Below are 19,022 nucleotides of genomic sequence, written 5' to 3' on the forward strand. Positions count from 1 at the left end.
TGTGGTTGGCTTTCGGTGCCCTCTGCCACCAGCCCACCTAGTTCCGTGTACAAATTCAACCTTTCATATTTAATAGTCTTTAATAACCCCCCCGACAACCTCTACTTGTCTTTTACCGCACTCCAATTGCGGGTGATTATAGTATAATAATAATTGTTTTTTTTTAATATATTAAAATAATATTTTTATTTTTAATATTAATATATCAAAATCATCTAAAAATATAAAAATAATTTAAATAAATACAAATTTCAAAATTTACCAATTCACCATTTAACTCAATACCAAATACCAAACGTGGGGGATAGTCCGGGTTTTATAACACCAGTCTTAACTCCTAACCCGAGGGAACATCAGACACGTGTTACCCTAACTCCTTTTCAGAGTCTCAACTCTCAAACAACCACGAAAATTAACTCGACACGAAAATTACGATTGGTAATAAGAAATTTTATATATATATATATATAAAACAATTAATAGTTTCTCTGTTCTGGTCGTGCTCTGCTCACGTTTCTTTATTTGAATTGATATTTTTTATGCTCTTAACTCGACTCCTTCCGACCTTGACACACTCAGTATATTATAAACTAAGCTGCCGGCATTCCATCTCTTTTGAGTTTTCTTTAGTAAGTTTTGTGAGTTCATGGCGGCCTCAAAACTCGCTTCTCTATCGATTCTCTTCATTTTTGCCCTAACTCTCACTGCCGTAGTCAGTGTTAGGGCTGATTATGATGATATTACCGGGTCCGTGGCTGCCGTTGATTCCTCGGCGTTCAAGATCGAGCTTGATCAACTCAAGTCTAAGATCCACGCTCTCGGTTAGTTAGTTACTCACTTTCTTACTATTTTGGCTGTTCAACTTTTTCTACGATTCTCGATATTTTGCAGTTTGACTTTTTGGTTTAGATATTATCGATGCTACTTGAAATCTGATGCTAATTCTGTCAAATCGAAGATATTCATTTGTCTTTTTTATTAATTTTGATTCTAATCCTGCCAAATTTAAGATATTTATTTGTTTTTTGTATGATTTTTATGAAGTGGAAGCCAGAATTTTTATAATTTCTTATACTAATTTTTGAGCGGTTAAAGCAGTTTTATCTGTGATTAGATTGACTAATGCAGTGTTAATGCAAGGATTAGGAAAATCAGAGATAATTAATTGTGGTGAAAATAATAATTTTTTTTTAATTTACGATTATGCTTAGTTTTCTTGTTTTATAAAGGAATAAACTTGTTTTTCAGTTGTGCAAGTTTTTTTTATATTGTTTTTTTTTAAGAAGCCTTTAACGAATTGTGTGGTTGTTGGGTGATGAAGAATCTCATATTGATGAGAAAACGAAAGAATTGAAGGGTAAGGATGATATGATAGCGCTGAAGGAGAAGATCATTCAAGAGAAAGTAGATAGCATCGGGTCATTGCAAAGTGAACTATCATCTCTCCAGGTATGAAATGTTGTGGATCCATCTTATTGAAATGGGTTTCTGCGTGCATGTTATGTGAGGCTTTTATTTTGTTGTTAAACAGAATAATGGGAAGACAGATGCTCAAGAGCAAGTTAGAAAGGCGCATGCACGTGCAGGCGAACTAGAAAAACAGGTTATTATTCATCTGGACATACAAAACTAGTGACTTTGGAAGAAGTGTTGTGCGTTTTTAAATGTTACTTATTTATGCAGGTTGATAAACTTGCCAAGGAATTAGAGACTCAACAAAAGAAAAAGGAGGCTCTGGAAGCCAGAGCAAGTGAAGCTGAGAAGAAGATTAGTGAATTGAACTTGAAACTAGCAGATGTGAGTTCTTTGTGTGTCAGGATTTTAGAAAATGCATAAAGTTTTGGAATGACTAAAGATTTTTAGTACGTCCCTGTTCCAATACAAGGCATCTTATTCACAATTTTGAAGAGTTTTAATGGACCTTTTACCTTAATCTCCTGCCTGTATTAATAACTGTTTGATATCATGTGCTGATGGATCCACAAAGGTTATGCATGTGCATGCCTGTGTATGTGCGCATGACTTCAGCTGCTTAAGTCCTTTTTCTGAATTGTGCTATTGCACTTCTTTTTCCTTTTCTTTTGCTGTCATACCTTTAATGACTGCCTGCATCTTTTTTCATTTAGGCACTGATTTTTTTTCAAATTTTTAATTTGAGATTTTCTTCAATCTTGTAGTTTGGGATGGTATGTAATTGGACATATAATGTCTTTTGCTTTACAGCTTGCAAAGATTAATGAGGAACAGAAAAGCAAAATCCGTAAAACAGAACGTGCTCTCAAAATTGCTGAGGTATCAGACTATCATGTACCTTACAAACTCATATCATGCTTAAAACCGGATGATGGTGATTCTTATATGCGATTTTTTTTCCTGTATATTTCAGGAAGAACTGTTAAAAACAAAATCCGAGGCCACTTCAAAGGCCAAAGAGCTGATGGAGGTAATGAATTAATGGATTTGTTGGTCGTGTCATCCATCTTTTATGTTCTAAGTTCTAACATACTTTTCAGACGTGATTTTATATTTGAAATGCTAAAGTTCTTGGATTCATTCCTCTCTGCTGTGAAAGTAGAGATATAGTAATTGATGGAAAATCCAAATTTTGTTGACTGAATTTGGGGTTTGATGTTCTCCTTATGCTTTGGAACTCTGGAGAATGTACTTTACATTTATGAAAGTTCTGTTAATGTTATGCACCTATCCTATGTCGATAACACCCTGCTCAAATTAGCAACTGGGCTTTTGGCAAGTGTGAGAAAAAAATACTGAATTTCACCTCGGATCATGAGGTAACATGGAAGTAACAACATGGGAGCACCTTGACTATAATGATAGCCAATGTTATGCCAAATTGGCTATCAGTTTTGGTTTTAGTACTCTTAGCATGTAAATCAAAGGTGCAAATTGCAGTATACAAGCAATTTGGAGTTGCTTTAAGGGTTCATCTTTGTTAGAAGGGAAAGAATTAACATAGCCAGTGGAGTTCGTGCTGGCAACACACCATGAGCTAGCACTTAGGAAGGCCTGTTGGTTGCAGGTCTAGAATGAACTTTATTCTCATTTGCTTTTGGTTTTAGGGATGAAATCTGATGGAAATTCTCAGGAAGTACTGGAATTTGGAGAAGGTTTATATAATATTTCAGTAGGGAAGACTGTATATTCCTTCAGCAGAAAGAAATTCTCATCCAGGCTGGAATGCAAGAAAGACCTGAGAATTGGTTCGAGTATTATTAACCTTCAGGAGCTTTTTTAAACTGCCGAACCCATTCTGGACTTCATTGCAGATGTCCAGGAGGTGCCTAAAACTTTTGAATTGTGCCCATTCCTTTGTGAATACAGAGCTGCAGTAAGAAAAAGATAGAACCCATACAACAAGAACATTGTGTGTAAAAAATCAGTCTTTTATCCCTTCATTTAGATTCTTTGGATGATTTGAATATCCAATTCTACTTCAAGGATGCGGTATGCCTGCAGCATAGGATATTTCACATGCTTTGGCTTCTTGAACCTTGTTTCCTACATTTCATAGGATATAAGTTTTCAGGTCATGGATTGTTAGTTTTTAAATCATTAATGTTTGCTAGAGGCTCATCAACGGATCATTTATTATGAGACCAGAAACTGGTGTCAAGAGTAGACTAATTCATAGTTGTGTTTTATGACCAGGTTCACGGTGCATGGCTTCCACCTTGGCTTGCTGTACAATTAGTTCATTGGCAGGTAAAATGATGCCTGTATGGTATTTTGTACAATAATAATAATAATAATAATAAAATATTCTTGTCCTATGTGGTGATATTATCTCTTTTCAGTCTCTAGCGCAGACACATTGGAATGAGCATGGAAAGCCTGTCATGGAACTGGCCATTCAAAGGGTATAATCTTCTGGTCGTGGGATGGTGGCTTACCTTTTTTGGTGATGTCTGTTTATTAACTAGATATGGTCCAATGGTCAAATACAAGGATTTCATGAAAAAATTGCGTCCATTATATCACTAAAAATACTGACTTTTTTCAGGCCCTGGAGAAAAAAGCCCAAGCTGAAAAGTGGGCTAAGCCCCATGTGGAAACAATTAAAACTGTAAGCTCTTTTTCTATGTTCTCCAATTTTCTGCTCATTTATTAATTGTTGGGAGTGCGAACCTGATTTTTTGATCAGGTCACATATTTTAAGGCTGATTTACTTTGAAGCAGCATTCTATGTTGCTCCATAGAATAATTGAAATCTGGCTTGAAAAAAGTTTCAGTGAATCTGTGGTTATGTGCTGTTTACTGTTGTTACATGCATGTTTTGCTATAGCGCTAATAGTTGGCGTTAACTTTGATTGGTCAAGTAAATGAAGAAAATTGGATGCATGTACTTAATGATTGTTTGCCCTCTTGCATGAAGAAATGGGTCCCAGCTATAAAAGAGCAATGGGTTGTGATAGCGACACAAGTTGAACCTCATGTGCAATCATTAACCGTTAAAACTGTCGAAATCTATGAGGCCTCAAAGACTACAATCACTGCGCACATCATCAGGGTACAAGAAATAGTTGATCCTTGCTTTCAGGTGTGTATGCTGTTATATTGTTCCTTATTGTATGTCTGCTCTCTTAACTTGCATCTGAAATGTTTAAATTTGATCACAGGAAGCTAAAAAGTTCAGTGAGCCATATATTGATCAGGTTGCTACAGTGACAAAGCCCCATGTTGATAAAGTTAGGGTGGTTTTGAAGCCCTATACGAAAGAGGCAGTTGATGCATACGGGAAATTTTTAGAGTCTGCAACTACATACCACAATCAGGTATCAATGCTGGTTTATTATCTTTGTTGTAGTGTTATGGTTGTGGTTTATTATCTTTGTTGTAGTGTTATGGTTGATTGTGAGCATGTTAGTAAAATGAATCATGGTTCTCTAATGTCTTTATGAGTATGCTAGTAAAATGAATCATGCCAAGTGGTTTCTTCTGCTTTTTTTTTTTTGGAATGAATGTGGAACCATGATTTAATGTCTTTGCTGGGATAAATACTATTATTTCATAGTTTTGCTATTAAAGATTTATTGTCATTACAGTTGAACCATTTTTTTAATTTTCGTTAAGGTGCAAAGCACCGTACAAGAGACACTGGAAAAGCATGAGCTCACAAAACCACTCGCAACAAAAGACTCCATCTGGTTCATTGTATGTATCCTGGTCATGTATTCAGACCTTTTTATTGAATACGTGTCAACAAAATAACTTTATGTATGCAGTTTATCTAATGTTAATTAAGGTATTTGTCTCTGATGCTGCAGGCCTCTGCTTTGTTTACCCTACCTATCTTCATTTTGGCCAGAGTTTGTTCTTCCATCTTCTGGTTAGTTTCTTAATGAGCCATTATTAACTTCGATGGTGAATTTTCTGCCAAGTCTTCTTCATTTCCAGTTTATCATTATTTTTTTTTGTTATAAGTGGGATTTTTTATAAGTTTAACCTGCAGCTTATATGTTTTGTGTACCTGACATTTGCAGCAAAAAGTCAAAGAAACCAGTTAGAAATGCTCAAACCAGTCACTCTCGTCGCAAGGCTAAACGGGGGCATCCTGACAAGTAGTCTTCTCGGTGCATTGCTGGGTATTTTATGCTGCAAAATATTGAGGTATTTGTCATAAGTATCATGAAGAACATTGGATGGTTCCCGTACATCTTTTTCCCGTAATTTAACTTTGATTCAGAGCACCTTGAGTCATTAACCTGATGGGCAGTTCCAAAAGTTTTTTCTGGGATTGTTGGTATGGCATTGAACTAGACGGTCAGTTTGGATGTACCAGGCCAGTCCACAGACTTGCACAATTTTATAGGATGCTGCCTTCCATAGTCCTGTGGCACCATTGTTTGCCACTTCTCCAATTTTATAGAAATAACAAGACATTGATTCTGCAACTGCAATGATGATTTATAAAAAGTTGTAAATTTCCCTTCCCTCCTTTTCTTTGCCTAAATGGTAGGTGAGGGATGTAGATTACTAGTCATAAATCATGTGTACCATTACAAACACCAGAAATCATGCTTTGTCTGGAATTTCATTTGCCTTGTGCTGTTATGGGATGGTGATTTAATTCAAAAGTTCTGTTTCTTTCCCCTGCAGCTGGGACTTGTGATCTTTGCATGGGCTTTTGTGGCTACGATATTTCATCCAGGAAGCTCCGGCAATGTTATTTTCTTTCCTTGTAGTTTTTGTGAAGAATGTTTAGAACCTTTCGCACCACAGAAGGTTAGATGTGTATTATGAGCCATGTTCCCAACATGTTGGTAGGCTTACACTTGTAATTTATTTTTTATTCTTCTCGAGTTACAGTTGAAATGACCATAATTTTGTTTATTACTATAATCATGTTTGTTCATCCTTCTCTCGTTTTACATTGGCCTTGTCAGCAAATTCATGTCCTCCTCGTAGCCTATCTACTCGATTGGCTAGCAAAAGAGGTGAAGGTATGATTTGGGGCACTTGTAGTCTTGCTGGCTCCACTAAACTTGGGGCCATCTGTGATGGCCTTGTGGTCGAGTGAGGGTTGTTGGCCATTGGTACGCAAGATGCAAGATAAGGGAGAGAGTTGACGGAGTAGAGAGCATGCTGCATCTTGCAATCCTGCCATTCTAGTTTAATGGCGGAAATAAAAGCAATGGGAATAGCAGTCATGCAAAACTGAGTATTGCAATCGGAATCCACTGACAGGCTGCCAAAACTACTTCCAAAGCCAGCTGAACCTTTGCTTTAACGACTTTTAACGCAAGCCACCATGTTGTTAAGAGGCATTCTTGTGAGATTTAAGCACAGGGAAAGATGAGACTACATAATTCCCAAAGTGGGATTCATAGCGTCACATTTTACTCTTTAGTAGAGTTTCCTGAGGTAAAAGAGATGATGACAGACAAAATTGATTTGGCAACGATGTGGAAGATAAAGTAATTCTTTCTATATCCTGTTTAGTTATAGTTTACAAGATTATAAAATATAAAAAGTCTATTTTATTATTATTAAATTTATATATTTTTTAAAACTATTGAGTTTAATTTTAAAACTATAATAATAGTCATTTTTTTTATTGATCTGGGTCAATGGTCAACTCCACTGGTGACCCGAGTTTAACCCTAAATCAACTCTTGAATCAAATTTTAAAATTATGATAATAATTATTTTTTATTCTTACTCTGACTCAGGTCAACCCGACTAGTGACACGGGCCTTGACCTGGATCAACTCCTGAGTTGGGTTTTAAAACTATGATAATAATATTTTTTTTATTCTTACATATCTTAGTTGGATAATTTTGGAATTTACAAGGATATTTTATGAATAATAAATAATAAATATTGTCTATGAAGACGTTCCCTTTATATCTTTTGTTTTGAAAGTATAGAAATTCACTCCAAAATTATCTTCGAGATATTTATTTTTATGCACCCGTCTTTGTCTCTTCAATCAAACATATATTTTTCTTCACTGTCTTCGTCCCTTCTATCCAATAGCAGTAACCAAATGCTAACTTATTGATCATAAGTAGTTGGCCTCATGATCCTGAAGGCATATTACTTTTAAGAGGTGATGTTTTTATTGTTTATTATCTTATAAAATATTATTTATTCTAATACTATTTTTTTACTTTTTATTTAAATCAATGTTTTTTTTCTTCAAAATTTGGTTTATTAGAGATTGGGTTTCATGATTTGTTGTAGTTTGATTTCAATGTGGTTATCTTAATCTCATGACTTGTATTGCAAGTTTGACGGATTAATCGATTGACTCAAGTTTTTTGTTAATTGTTTTTTTTTTTAATTTCTTTTCCTTTAACATTGTACTTATTAGAAATTAGGTTTCGTGAATTGTTTTAGTTTGCTTTCTGTGAGGTTATTTCAATCTCATGATTTTAGTCATGTGTTTTACGGGTTAACTTGGGTAGACTCGGGTTGTTTTATTGTGTCATTTTTAGATTGATTTTTTTTCGATTTCAACATTTAACAATTGATTGATTGAAAAATAAGCTTCATAATTTGTTTTAATTTATTTTTTATGGGATTATCTCAGTCTCTTGACCTGTATTGCGGGTTTAATAAGTTAATCCGAGTTGACTCAGGTTATTTTTTATGTTTTTTATTTTATTTTATCATCTAACTTTGAGTTGATTGTGAATGAGATTTTATAATTTGTTTTGGTTGCTTTATACGGGGTTATCATGGTTTCATAATTTAGATCATGGATTTTTTAGGTGAACCCTGGTTAATCCAGGTCGTTATAATATATTTTTATCTCAATATTTAAAATACAGATGCCATCATGAATTCTTTTTATTTAAACTATATTTTTACTAATTATTCGAGTTATTTTAAGACTCATCAAATTAACCAGTCATATCAAATTAACCTCACAAGTTTTTTTTTTCCTACTAAAAAATGTTAGAAAGATCTAAATATTTTATTTTATAGTAAAAAAATTAATCTACTCATTTTCTTTGAGCAGCTCTTGCTACCTTTCTTTAACTTTTGCTGGACCGGGCCTTGGGCTTCATCTTTGTTATGTTCACCTATTTTCCAAAGCGAAGCGCAGCTCAGTTTTTGTTAGAAAGAAGGCTTGAATCCAATATCTCATGGAGAAGGAAAGTCAGATGCAGTGTTTCTGTATCGGATCCCTTGTCTTTTTTTCTTTTTTTAATCGGCCTGTTCTTAGAAGGTGGAATGGAGATGGGCGAGTACAGGTAAAACCACAATCAAATCATAATGATAAGATCCAACTCGTGGGTTAAGCTAACCCAAAATTCAAGTTATTCGGTTAGAAATAAAGTACGTTCTAGGTCAGGTTATAATTAAGTGGACAAGTTACCGGATTAACCTGCCGATGAGGTCTTATAATTATGAATCAAATACCAAAAGGACAAGGATGATTTTCTTGGTTTTAATTTTATCAAGCCGAATGCTCATGAGAAACTAAGGAGTTATTCCGGGGAACCACCCTCTGTGTTCGTGAGGACTGGCACAAAATTCTTTTGGCTGGTTTTAATGTTCCGGTTTGCAATAGTACTTCCATTAGGGTTTGTTTTGATATCATAAATCTCGGTTCTGAAGCAACTACTATTCACCATTCAGCTAGGCTTTGCCTTCTGTTGATGAAGACAAGGATATAATCATCTCTGAAGTTTTTCCTTTCCGTGCCATAGCATCAATGTAGAACGTGATCCCTCTTAGCAATCCCTCACCGCCGGTTGAAAACTTGCTGGACGGAGTCGAGAGATTTTTTCTAGTCACTCCCATTAGTGAAAAGAAATCAAGATTGTTAGAACATAAACATGCATCCTTTTCTAATCATGGGTATAACAATTTAAAGTTAAAACAAAGGAGATATACGAAAACGAAGACGGATTTTTGCACCGAGTTCGATTCCTGCGCAAGGATATCATGAATCCAAGTTGCTGGGCATTTTTCTCTTTTTAATACCCATGCTAAGAAATCAAAACATACATATTTTGAACTAAAACATGCTTAATTAAAGCTTAATCTATCGTGTTCTAACAACCTTGTCAAATTTGCTTATCATCTGAATGTCCTCTCTCTGCTATCTGATCTCAGTATGGAGGCCAGTAGTTCTCCAAATCCATGCACTGTTCCATGCCCATGAATCTGTTGGCATGCCCATTTGCAGTGTTCATTTCTGCACCATAAGCTGCAGCCTGATCTAAAGCAAAAGAATTACTACTAGTCATCATGGAAGAGTTTATTACATCTTGTTGATTCATAACCGGAGGTGCCATTGGACGCAACATCGGTTGTGATGCAGCCCCTCCAAGGTTCAAGTTCAACCCTGATATAGTAAAGCATCCTCCTCCTCCCGGACCTCCTCCTCCAACGGAGTAAGTATTATTCAACGGGGACTGCATTGGTAGATTGATACCAGTTGATCCACCAGCTCTGAAAACCCTAGTAAGCTCTGCCTGAAGTTCTGCGTTACTCATCATGTAGTTTCTTCCAATGGGGAGCTGGAAGTTCTCTGCAGCCTGCATCATTTGTGAAGGTATAACACTTGGTCCTATCTCGAGGTTGTAGGGATTTGCTGCCCTCGATTGGTTTGAAGGATATTTCTTGACCCCCGCGCTCTTTTGGAAGACTCGGCAAACCACCCATTCATCCTGATGAACCACATAAACCATTTATATATAGCTTGGAATCATATGCTAATATTTATGGATTGAATTATGACTGGTATATGATGAAACAGATGTGTGTGTGTGTGTGTGTCTACACACCTTGGAAGCTCTAAAGGCAGCTTTGGAGTGGAAACGATATTCATGCATGACCCAGTTGGTTTTCTCTCCTCTTGGAGCTCTTCCTCTATAGAAAACCAATGTCTTCTTCATCCCTACCAACTGTGATGTGACACTGTTGAAGATCTCTTTATCTTTTCCAGTGGTCTTCCAGTATCCAGTATTTGTTGCCCGGTTTGTCCTCACACCAGTTGGATATTTTCGGTCTCGAAGACTAAAGAAATACCACTCCTTTTCTCCCATCTTTGCTTTCCCTGATTAAGAGGCAAAGATTGAAACTATCAAGGATCTAGTCAAGCTTTATATATAATTATGTAATTTACTTATGTTTTGGTGAGAAATTACGAAAAACAAGAAATCACAAAAAAATTATGGCTTCATATGTGTCTAAAGTAATCTCATGAGATGTAACAAAAAACAAATGTAGTGAATTAAAGCAATTTGATTCTTCTTTTAGATCATACGAAAGAGAGGTTCGAATTCGAGGGAAATTAGGATACATTAGTGCAATTTATTGTTTTTTTTTGGTTGAAATCGGGGCTAAACGCCCAAAGTGCAATTTATTGTTAACGATACCTTTTTATATTTCCTTCAAGGAACATGTGGTAAACCCTAAATCATAGTAAGTGGTGAAGAAAGTGACAAAAAAAATTAAAATCTAGCCACACTACTAAAAGATAAGATGAATAGCAACTGCCTAATTCCTTGTAGATAAACTAAGATTCCTGGCCATCATGATTTGCATGAATAAAGAGTTCTTATAGGATCGATTTTGACAAATCAAATTTTCCATTATCAACAAAAGAAATGATTTTTGAATGTTTGTGCCTTGATTTCTACTTCGAAAAACTCAAAAGTTGAAAAACAAATTGACAGATCGAGCCAATTTCAAGCTGGTTACGAGTGCCATGGAAACTAGATTTCAAGTTATAACTACCTGGAAGATCCCATGGTTCGCACTTGTTGAGATCAACATCACCAATAGCTCTACATGAGAAATCAGCGTCAGAAATCTTGCTTTGTAGATAGTAAGTTATGAGTTCTTCATCTGTGGGGTGAAACCGAAAACCCGGAGGCAAAGTCTCATCCTTTGCATCTCCTTCCATATCCTTCTCCTTTTCAACTTGTTTCTTCCCTTTATCACTTGTAGGCTTCTGTATTAAAAAGAAACGACATGATTAATGAAATGATCAAAATTTCCAAAACCCTAAGAACATAAAATTAAGAACAAAAAGAATGAAAAAAAAAACAAAAAAAGGAGAAGCATTCCATTTTGTTCTTTATAGCTAATACCCTAGTGGGATCGTATATCTTCCCAAGTAAGAGGAAAGATGATCCAAGGAATGAAAAACTTGTTTGGAACAGAGTTTTTGCTAGCTAATTGGTATAGCTTACTTGCATGCATAGAAGACAAAATTCTCCAGTTAGGTTCTGATGTTTCTCGTATATATGATCAATATCATGAGTTTTTGATAAAATAAGGACAACCCGAGAAAACAAAAGTAACACACAAAAGCACTTGAAAACTTTTGTTTCTTACCATGCACACGAAATCAGCTCTGGATTTAAGGTCCTGAAATCAAGAAAAGAAATGAAGGTGAGTGTCTTTGAAGCTCTCACCTACTTTGGGTCTTCAAATACAAGGAACTACAAGAAAGCTTTTAATAAGATGCATGGAAAGTCATTGAAGAAATCCTTATTTAAGATGCTATCATTTCTGGCTGCCCTTTTGCTATGCAGCTATATCAAAACAACATATGAATTATAAAATAATACCATATGATGGCATAGATAATATAATAAATTTATGAGTCCGAACCATTTTAATTGACAATATAACACTATCAATTGGTTAATTAATCTATTTAAAATTTATTTGAACGTGTGGATCCAAAATAATACTATATTATAACAAATAACAATAAATGTAATGATAAATATAATATATCTAGATAAGAACTTACAAGATCATAGTTTAAGATTAATTCGGCTCTAATAAATATAATATATCTAGATAAGAACTTACAAGATCATAGTTTAAGATTAATTCGACTCTAATAAATATATAATTAAGAAACACTCTAATTCTTCCGGGTAATTATTCTCGACCCGTTTCAATTGATAAATCAATGATTAAATATCTATTTAAAAAATATCTGAATGGGTGGATCCAAATTACGATAAAAAGAAAAAGAAAAAGAAAGACAAATATATATAGTAGTATTTAATAAGAAGATTCGAATATGCAAATAAGACGAAGTCACGAACACTATATTGTGCACTGATGCAAGGAAACCCCCATCTACATAAGACAAAAACAACATCATGCCAGCCCAACATGCTACGTGATTGTGGGACCCTTCTTGAATGCATGTATTCAACAGCCAACTGGCTTCCTCCACATCAACAAACCATGAGGGCCCCTCTCCTGGTTCAAATGGTAATATTAGGTCAAAGGTGGAAAAGTGAAGAAATTAAACGAGACGGGCGGCTTCTTCTAGGGTTTCGTTTCAGTGCTCCTCTAGCCCAGCAGCTTAATTACTCCAATATAGCTTAGGGTATGAATCTCCATAGATTTATAGTGTTGTGTTTCAAGGGAAAAGAAGGTATCAATATTTGCACTCCCGATGACAGGAAAAGGAGATCAACATGATGAACTAGGGCAGAAACCATATGAACCTAAAACAAACACGATGCCCTTAGATGAGGGAGACAGAGAACTCGATCGATAGGTAACAGGGATTTTTGAAGCCAAAGAGAAGATTAATGCTTAGCCTGATGCATGATCTCTTGTTCTTTCTTTCCATTTACGTACATAAGGCTTCTTCGATTGGAACGTCTTCGTTTTGGTATTGTCTTGTATGACCATAAATTCATACTAGACAGGACATTTCATTCCTCAAACAAAAAGAAAAAGAAAAAACCCTAGGATTTATCGATGTATTTACCTGATATAAGAAAAGGAAGCTGAATGATTGATGCTCAATTTTCTGTGGTACTGTGTGGTAAGGCGCTAAAACAATCTGGAAAATAAAAAAAACTAGCTCAACATCACCTGTGGTATAAGTAGAAAAACCCCTTCGAAGTTTGCTAATTTAACTCTATTTTGAATCTCTATAACAAGCAAATCTATATATGTTTTATTTCATCAAGACGTTACCTCCAAATTGGCTACTTTAAATCATGCTCCATTTGTCAATTCTTGATCTAGATGCTATTGCCTTACCTTTCTCAGTTTGGAAATTTTTGGCTTGCTGCTCTTTCCATCAGCATAAACGTGTTAGTAATGGTATCAAAACCCTTGATTTCTCTTCTGCTGAAATCTTCGGCCCATAATAAAAACAAATAGAGTAATATTCTAGTCGGTGTTATCAAAAGTTGCGATTCAATCTCTTTTTTGAATTAATTTTTTTCTATAAAAAATAGCATTAAATTGATGTTTTTTACTTCTTTTTTTATTTTAATGTGACGGTATCAAAAATAAAAAATCTAAAAATAATTTTATTGTATTTTTAATTGAAAAACACTTTTGTAAAAGTACTATGCACCGTATTACCAGACACATTAAATACAACCTGACTCAGTGGAACAATTTAATGACATGCCAGCCTAGGATTTGACTTGAGTCATATTTCAAATTAAACTAGGTGGAAGATGACTCGACGATCAATCAATCAACGACCTAGTCGACTCGGTTAAAACTCAGTTTGAATTAAAAAAAAATTCAAAATCTTAAAAAATCTGAAAATGATATCGTTTTGAATTGATTAAGGTCAACCGCTCAACTCGTGAACCGAGCCTACATCTGAATTATTAGCTAGCTCAGGTTTAAAAACTCTGGTTTAAATTAGATAAATACACTCTTGTATCTCAAATCTATGTGGATGACATTAATTTCTCAAAATTACTAACAAAGTATGTTAAATAACTGATTCAGTCCGGAGGCAATTGATTTCCTTTACTTGTTATTGTGCAGCTTGTCGGAAAATTGTTAAGATTATACGCTTTTTATAATTCATTGATCATAAAGTTAGGTTAGTTATGATTTTGGAAAGATTGGGAGGCTTGATAAACTTTGAATTATTGAGCCCTAAGTCTTATGCAAAATCGATCAATCTTAGTAGTAAACATCTATCACGATCTTTTGTTTACTTACTCAATACTTCAACCATATAATTTTAATAAGGTCTTCATCAAGTTGCCGAACCTGCACCTAATCCTCACAAACAAACAGCTTATGGTGAATTAATTGGGAGACCAAGAGGGAAAATGCATGATTGAATGAGATGCATGCTTAGAGATTAATTGGTCCTCGAATTGTAATGTACGTAGATGCAAGAAATTGTTCAATTATTAGTATATATAGGATGTCGACACAGTGAGGGTGCGTGCTCAATATTGTGAAAAACAGTGATCAAGCAACTTAAACCATGCATAGAAGAGATGAGGAAGCTTCCATTGAGTCCATCATATCTATGCCCATTTTGCATCAATTACCGTCTTCATTAATTATTCACTGCTTAAGGAAGACGTAAGTTTACACATGCATCTTAGCAGTAATATTATTGCAGATTTACTTTAGTTAAAAATTAATGTAAGTTGACATCCCAATCATTCTATGCAATGAATGGGATATGATGACTGCTCAGTTTCTTTTGCAGTATTGATCTAGTTATATGTTCAGATTATATGTTAATGTGATCTAATACTCATGATTATCATTTTTTTCTTTGCTTTTTATACCATATATATGAAGATTGATCAAACAAGATCATCACCTAGCTAGGCATAGATCGATCGAAGATTTCTAGCTAGGCCACTTGTTTTCCACTTCTAATTGCAAAAATTCCTTTTCCGGTTCCAATGCCACTGAAAACCACTTGTTTGGTGATTCATATAAACTAAGTTACTAATGATACAAGAATCTAAAAGAAAAGGCTAGCAACTAAATATACTAATTATGTCTAATAACTTGACAAATGCCAGAAAGAAGTCTGTCATTTAGTAATTGTTTACATATATATTTCATGATTTCTCTTGTTAAGCATCAAAGTTTATCTTCAAAATGGGTTTTTTTTTGTTGCATTATGATTATATTCTCGACTGTCTATCAATCAGAACTTGTTTTTCAAAATTTGAGTTTCAATAATACTCACAGGATATATTAATACTCTAAAACATGTACAAAACTAGGGACTCCCCTGAAAATCCACTGTATATACTGAAGTTTTTATTTATTTTTTTATAATAGTTGATTTTATTAAAAACATGACTATTTAAACAATAGCCATAAAAAGAAGACAAAAAAAACTTACACAATAAGATATGAAAAAAGAAAAACAAATCCTATATTGGTTTGTTTAAAATTTAATGCTATCCGTACTAATTAGAAAATGTATATAGTTAAGTGAATGCTTTTATATATAGCGTTCAGCTTTCTATAGTTAAGGCAATATCATATATATGTGATTTGGCCGAGGAATTGACTTTTTCTTCAGATAGAGAGAGTATTGCATTCATATGAATACAGAAGCCATGCAAAATCAATATGATCACTTGATGATGTCAAGTTCAAAATCATTTTGTTATTGTGAATTATTATCAAAGATTTCGTGTTTGTTTGAGCAAACAAGATGAATACACGTCCTCATTTCTTTCATTGAATTATATTTCAAAATAATCTAAGACAAGAGGACTTCATAGATTTAATGGTGAAGTGGTTGACATGCACTTGTAATGAAGACTCTTTAGAACAATAAAAACCCTAATCTGGTTGAAGATTCATGCATGCTTGGTATGCTACTTGTCAAACACTTCAAAACAAATATAAAGAAAAATTATTCAACCAGCTCATCGTTACGTCATTTCTGATGCATTGTTACTGAAAATACAGTAATAGAACAACTTTTATAAACATAATAATTAGGGTTAAGTGCTGCAAGAAAAGGATTGATCAAGAAGAGTAGCGATGGGATAATTTTGTTTCCAAATGAGGGTGCAAAATATTCAAAAAGGTAGGTGCATGTCTATACAGAAGAAGTTATAAAGATGAAAGGTGCATGTACGCTCATGTCCTTGTTACTATAATTCTACGACTTACTCTCTACGAAAGGTAGTCCATATAGTTTTCGTATGGGTTTCCCATTTTCCTTCATTTCTTGCTAAGAGGCACCACCCTTAACCTCCTCCTATTCCTACATATATATAAAGTATGCTCCTGAGATCGATATGTTAGGTTGGAAGAGTCCATGCACATAAATTTCTTAGACTTTGTGCTCTCAAGATTTAGGGAGCAGTGAGAAATTACTAGTGTAAGGTCAGAAAGTTTTATATATGGAGTTGATTGGTGATTTTGAAGGAGTTAAATTTCTTTTAGGGTTACTTGAGCACCTTCCCTTGAGTTAACCAAGAATGAAGCAACATGTACTTGTTTTGAGCAAGCTACGAGACCTAAACAAATTGCATTATATTATTTATTTAACTACATTGTGAGAGGACATTACATTATCAGATTGCTTTGTCATTTTATATTAATGCTGACCTATCCACTTTTTTGAAAAGAGTTCTAGCCTTCTAGGGACACGAATTATAAGCCAGGGGAGAAAATTATACATAATTAACCTTCTTGCAAGGAGAAAAACGTTTGATTTTTTTTATTCTTAAAAATTTATACTTGATCTTTTTATGTTAGGTTTGGTTAATGTTGGGAAAAAAGATTATTTTATTAGATCTACAGTGACAAATACATGAAATAATTAATATACTTTTAAGATAGTTTTGAAGTAAATATATGTAAAAAAAATATTTTTTTTGTCTTTTCTATCATGAGATAATAATAAAACGCTAACTTACTTTTATATCTATCCATCTAGGAGAATTATATATATATCAATCAGATTTGGTGAGTTTTATAAGAGTAATTACAAGTTGAATTATATATACAGTTCAAAGATGAATTTCTTCAAATTTCTCATTCATTTATTTAAAAAAACAAAACTAAGAGATACTCATGGGCCTCGTACAGAATTAGGCCGACAACCTAGCCTAAAGGCAAAAAACATTTCTTTTAGCTCGTCAACGAACATATAAAAACGATGGGCCAAGTCCAGCATTCAATTTCCAACATTTGCTTCTTGAAATGGGCTCGAGTTTCAGGTCACAAAAATAAACACTGGAAACCCTACTTTGAAGTGAGAGGCAAGTTGTAGCTTGTAACTGGTTTAGAATTTTTATCGATTTAGAAGAGGTTTCAAGAGCAATCAGACAACATTAGCTAGAGACTCTCAGGTACCATCTCTTTCTTTACCTCCTGCATTACTTTGTTTCAGTTACCGTAATGAAAAGAACAAAAAAAGAAAGAAGAAAAGAAACATATTTAGTTCTTGGATGTCTGTTTGATTAATGATTAATGATTAATGATTTTGATCTTTGATTAGTAGAATGTTGTTAGTGTTTGCTTCTTGGTTTTAAAAAATGGGTTTTCAATGTTTTGGAGAAACTTGTGGTCTTTTTAATGATTGTCACCTCCATTTTGAAAAAGAAGCCAACTTTTTGTTATATGTAAGAGAAAGAGGCGTCTTTTATTAGGTAGATTGTCATTCATAAATGGAATGAAAATGCTTAACCCTTCAAGCTTCTTTGATTTGGGGCTGAGAATTCCTTTATGCAGTTGGTGGGGATAGACAGACATGTTAGAAAATGAGGCAAACCCGACTATCAGTAAGTCAACTGGGTTGCCTAGGAAGCGTTTTTATCGAGCAAGAGCACATAGCAATCCATTGAGTGATTCGCATTTCCCTGTTCCGATTTCTCCTAGTCATGTTGACTACTCGCTTCATTACCCTCAGTTCTTTTCCTCGTCCGGTGAAGTTGGCAGTATCAAAAAGGTCCAGTTTGCTGATGTTGGTTGTGGGTTTGGAGGGCTGCTGATTAGTCTCTCAACACTTTTTCCAGAGACCTTAATGATTGGGATGGAGCTTAGGGATAAGGTGACAGAGTATGTGAAGGAACGGATTTTGGCGTTGAGGACAACAAATCCAGGTCAATATCAAAATGTCTCTGTGGTTCGGACCAATTCGATGAAATACATTCCTAATTATTTTGAGAAGGGGCAACTTACAAAGATGTTTTTCCTGTTTCCTGATCCTCATTTCAAAGAGAAGAATCATCGTCGCCGAGTGATCAGTCCACATTTACTTGATGAGTATGCATATGTTCTCGAGGTTGGTGGCATTATCTATTCAATTACAGATGTGGAGGAGCTTGGGGATTGGATGAAGACTTGTTTGGAGAATCACCCCATGTTTGAAGCCCTCACAGAGGAGGAACTCGAAGCAGATCCTGCTGTGAAACTCCTGAGGACAGCAACTGAAGAAGGGCAGAAGGTTGCTAGGAATGGGGGGCAGACTTTTCAAGCAGTCTACAGACGTATCGCACCGTCCCTTTGAAACATTTAGGAACTCTTAGGCTGCTCAAGCTCAATCGTTGGCATTCGTCCTCTGCCCGTTTGTTACCATTCATCTTGTAACCATCTTTTTATCCATACAATATTTATGCCTGTAATTCTTCAAGGCATCAAAGAAACCTAGAATACGAAAAGTTCCTAGGTTCCTTCTGAATATTCATTGATCTTTGATTATTCATTTTCTGACTGGCTTTAACGTGGTTCGAAGTACGGTCCTTGCATTATCATCCTCAGGTTTTTTGCAGAATTAAAATTGCATTTAAACGAGACATTAATC

General features: G+C 34.7%; 3 protein-coding genes across 6 annotated transcripts; 2 read left to right on the plus strand and 1 right to left on the minus strand.

Annotated features, from left to right (window-relative positions):
- The first annotated feature begins 477 nt into the window (after nt 1–477).
- LOC18100775 (uncharacterized) lies at nt 478–6,373 on the plus strand. Of its 2 annotated transcripts, none has more exons than XM_024604411.2 (15): nt 478–821; nt 1,322–1,449; nt 1,532–1,603; nt 1,684–1,797; nt 2,224–2,292; nt 2,387–2,443; nt 3,670–3,723; nt 3,828–3,878; nt 4,022–4,084; nt 4,394–4,558; nt 4,638–4,793; nt 5,092–5,172; nt 5,286–5,347; nt 5,502–5,628; nt 6,118–6,373. In XM_024604411.2, exons 1-14 carry the CDS (start codon nt 647–649, stop codon nt 5,581–5,583), a joined length of 1,329 nt encoding a protein of 442 aa, XP_024460179.2. In that variant the 5' UTR covers nt 478–646; the 3' UTR covers nt 5,584–5,628; nt 6,118–6,373. The 2 variants fall into 2 exon arrangements, with proteins under 2 accessions (XP_024460179.2, XP_006382187.3); XM_006382125.3 differs by having other exon boundaries at nt 479–821; nt 3,816–3,878.
- A 2,920-nt stretch (nt 6,374–9,293) lies between these two features.
- On the minus strand, nt 9,294–11,987 carry LOC18100776 (NAC domain-containing protein 92). Of its 3 annotated transcripts, none has more exons than XM_024603450.2 (4): nt 11,822–11,987; nt 11,219–11,435; nt 10,264–10,535; nt 9,294–10,146 (listed from the first exon to the last, which is right to left on the minus strand). In XM_024603450.2, the coding sequence occupies exons 1-4, from the start codon at nt 11,822–11,824 to the stop codon at nt 9,586–9,588; spliced, it is 1,053 nt and encodes a 350-aa protein (XP_024459218.2). In that variant the 5' UTR covers nt 11,825–11,987; the 3' UTR covers nt 9,294–9,585. The 3 variants fall into 3 exon arrangements, with proteins under 3 accessions (XP_024459218.2, XP_052309979.1, XP_024459217.2); XM_052454019.1 differs by having other exon boundaries at nt 11,902–11,926; XM_024603449.2 differs by lacking the exon at nt 11,822–11,987 and adding an exon at nt 11,677–11,815.
- Nucleotides 11,988–17,403: 5,416 nt separating this feature from the next.
- Nucleotides 17,404–18,972, plus strand: LOC18100777 (tRNA (guanine-N(7)-)-methyltransferase). Its single transcript, XM_006382127.3, has 2 exons — nt 17,404–17,568; nt 17,951–18,972. Exon 2 carries the CDS (start codon nt 17,970–17,972, stop codon nt 18,726–18,728), a length of 759 nt encoding a protein of 252 aa, XP_006382189.1. The 5' UTR covers nt 17,404–17,568; nt 17,951–17,969; the 3' UTR covers nt 18,729–18,972.
- The last annotated feature ends 50 nt before the right edge of the window (nt 18,973–19,022 follow it).

This window comes from Populus trichocarpa, chromosome 6, assembly GCF_000002775.5.
Source record: "Populus trichocarpa isolate Nisqually-1 chromosome 6, P.trichocarpa_v4.1, whole genome shotgun sequence".
NCBI lineage: Eukaryota > Viridiplantae > Streptophyta > Magnoliopsida > Malpighiales > Salicaceae > Populus > Populus trichocarpa.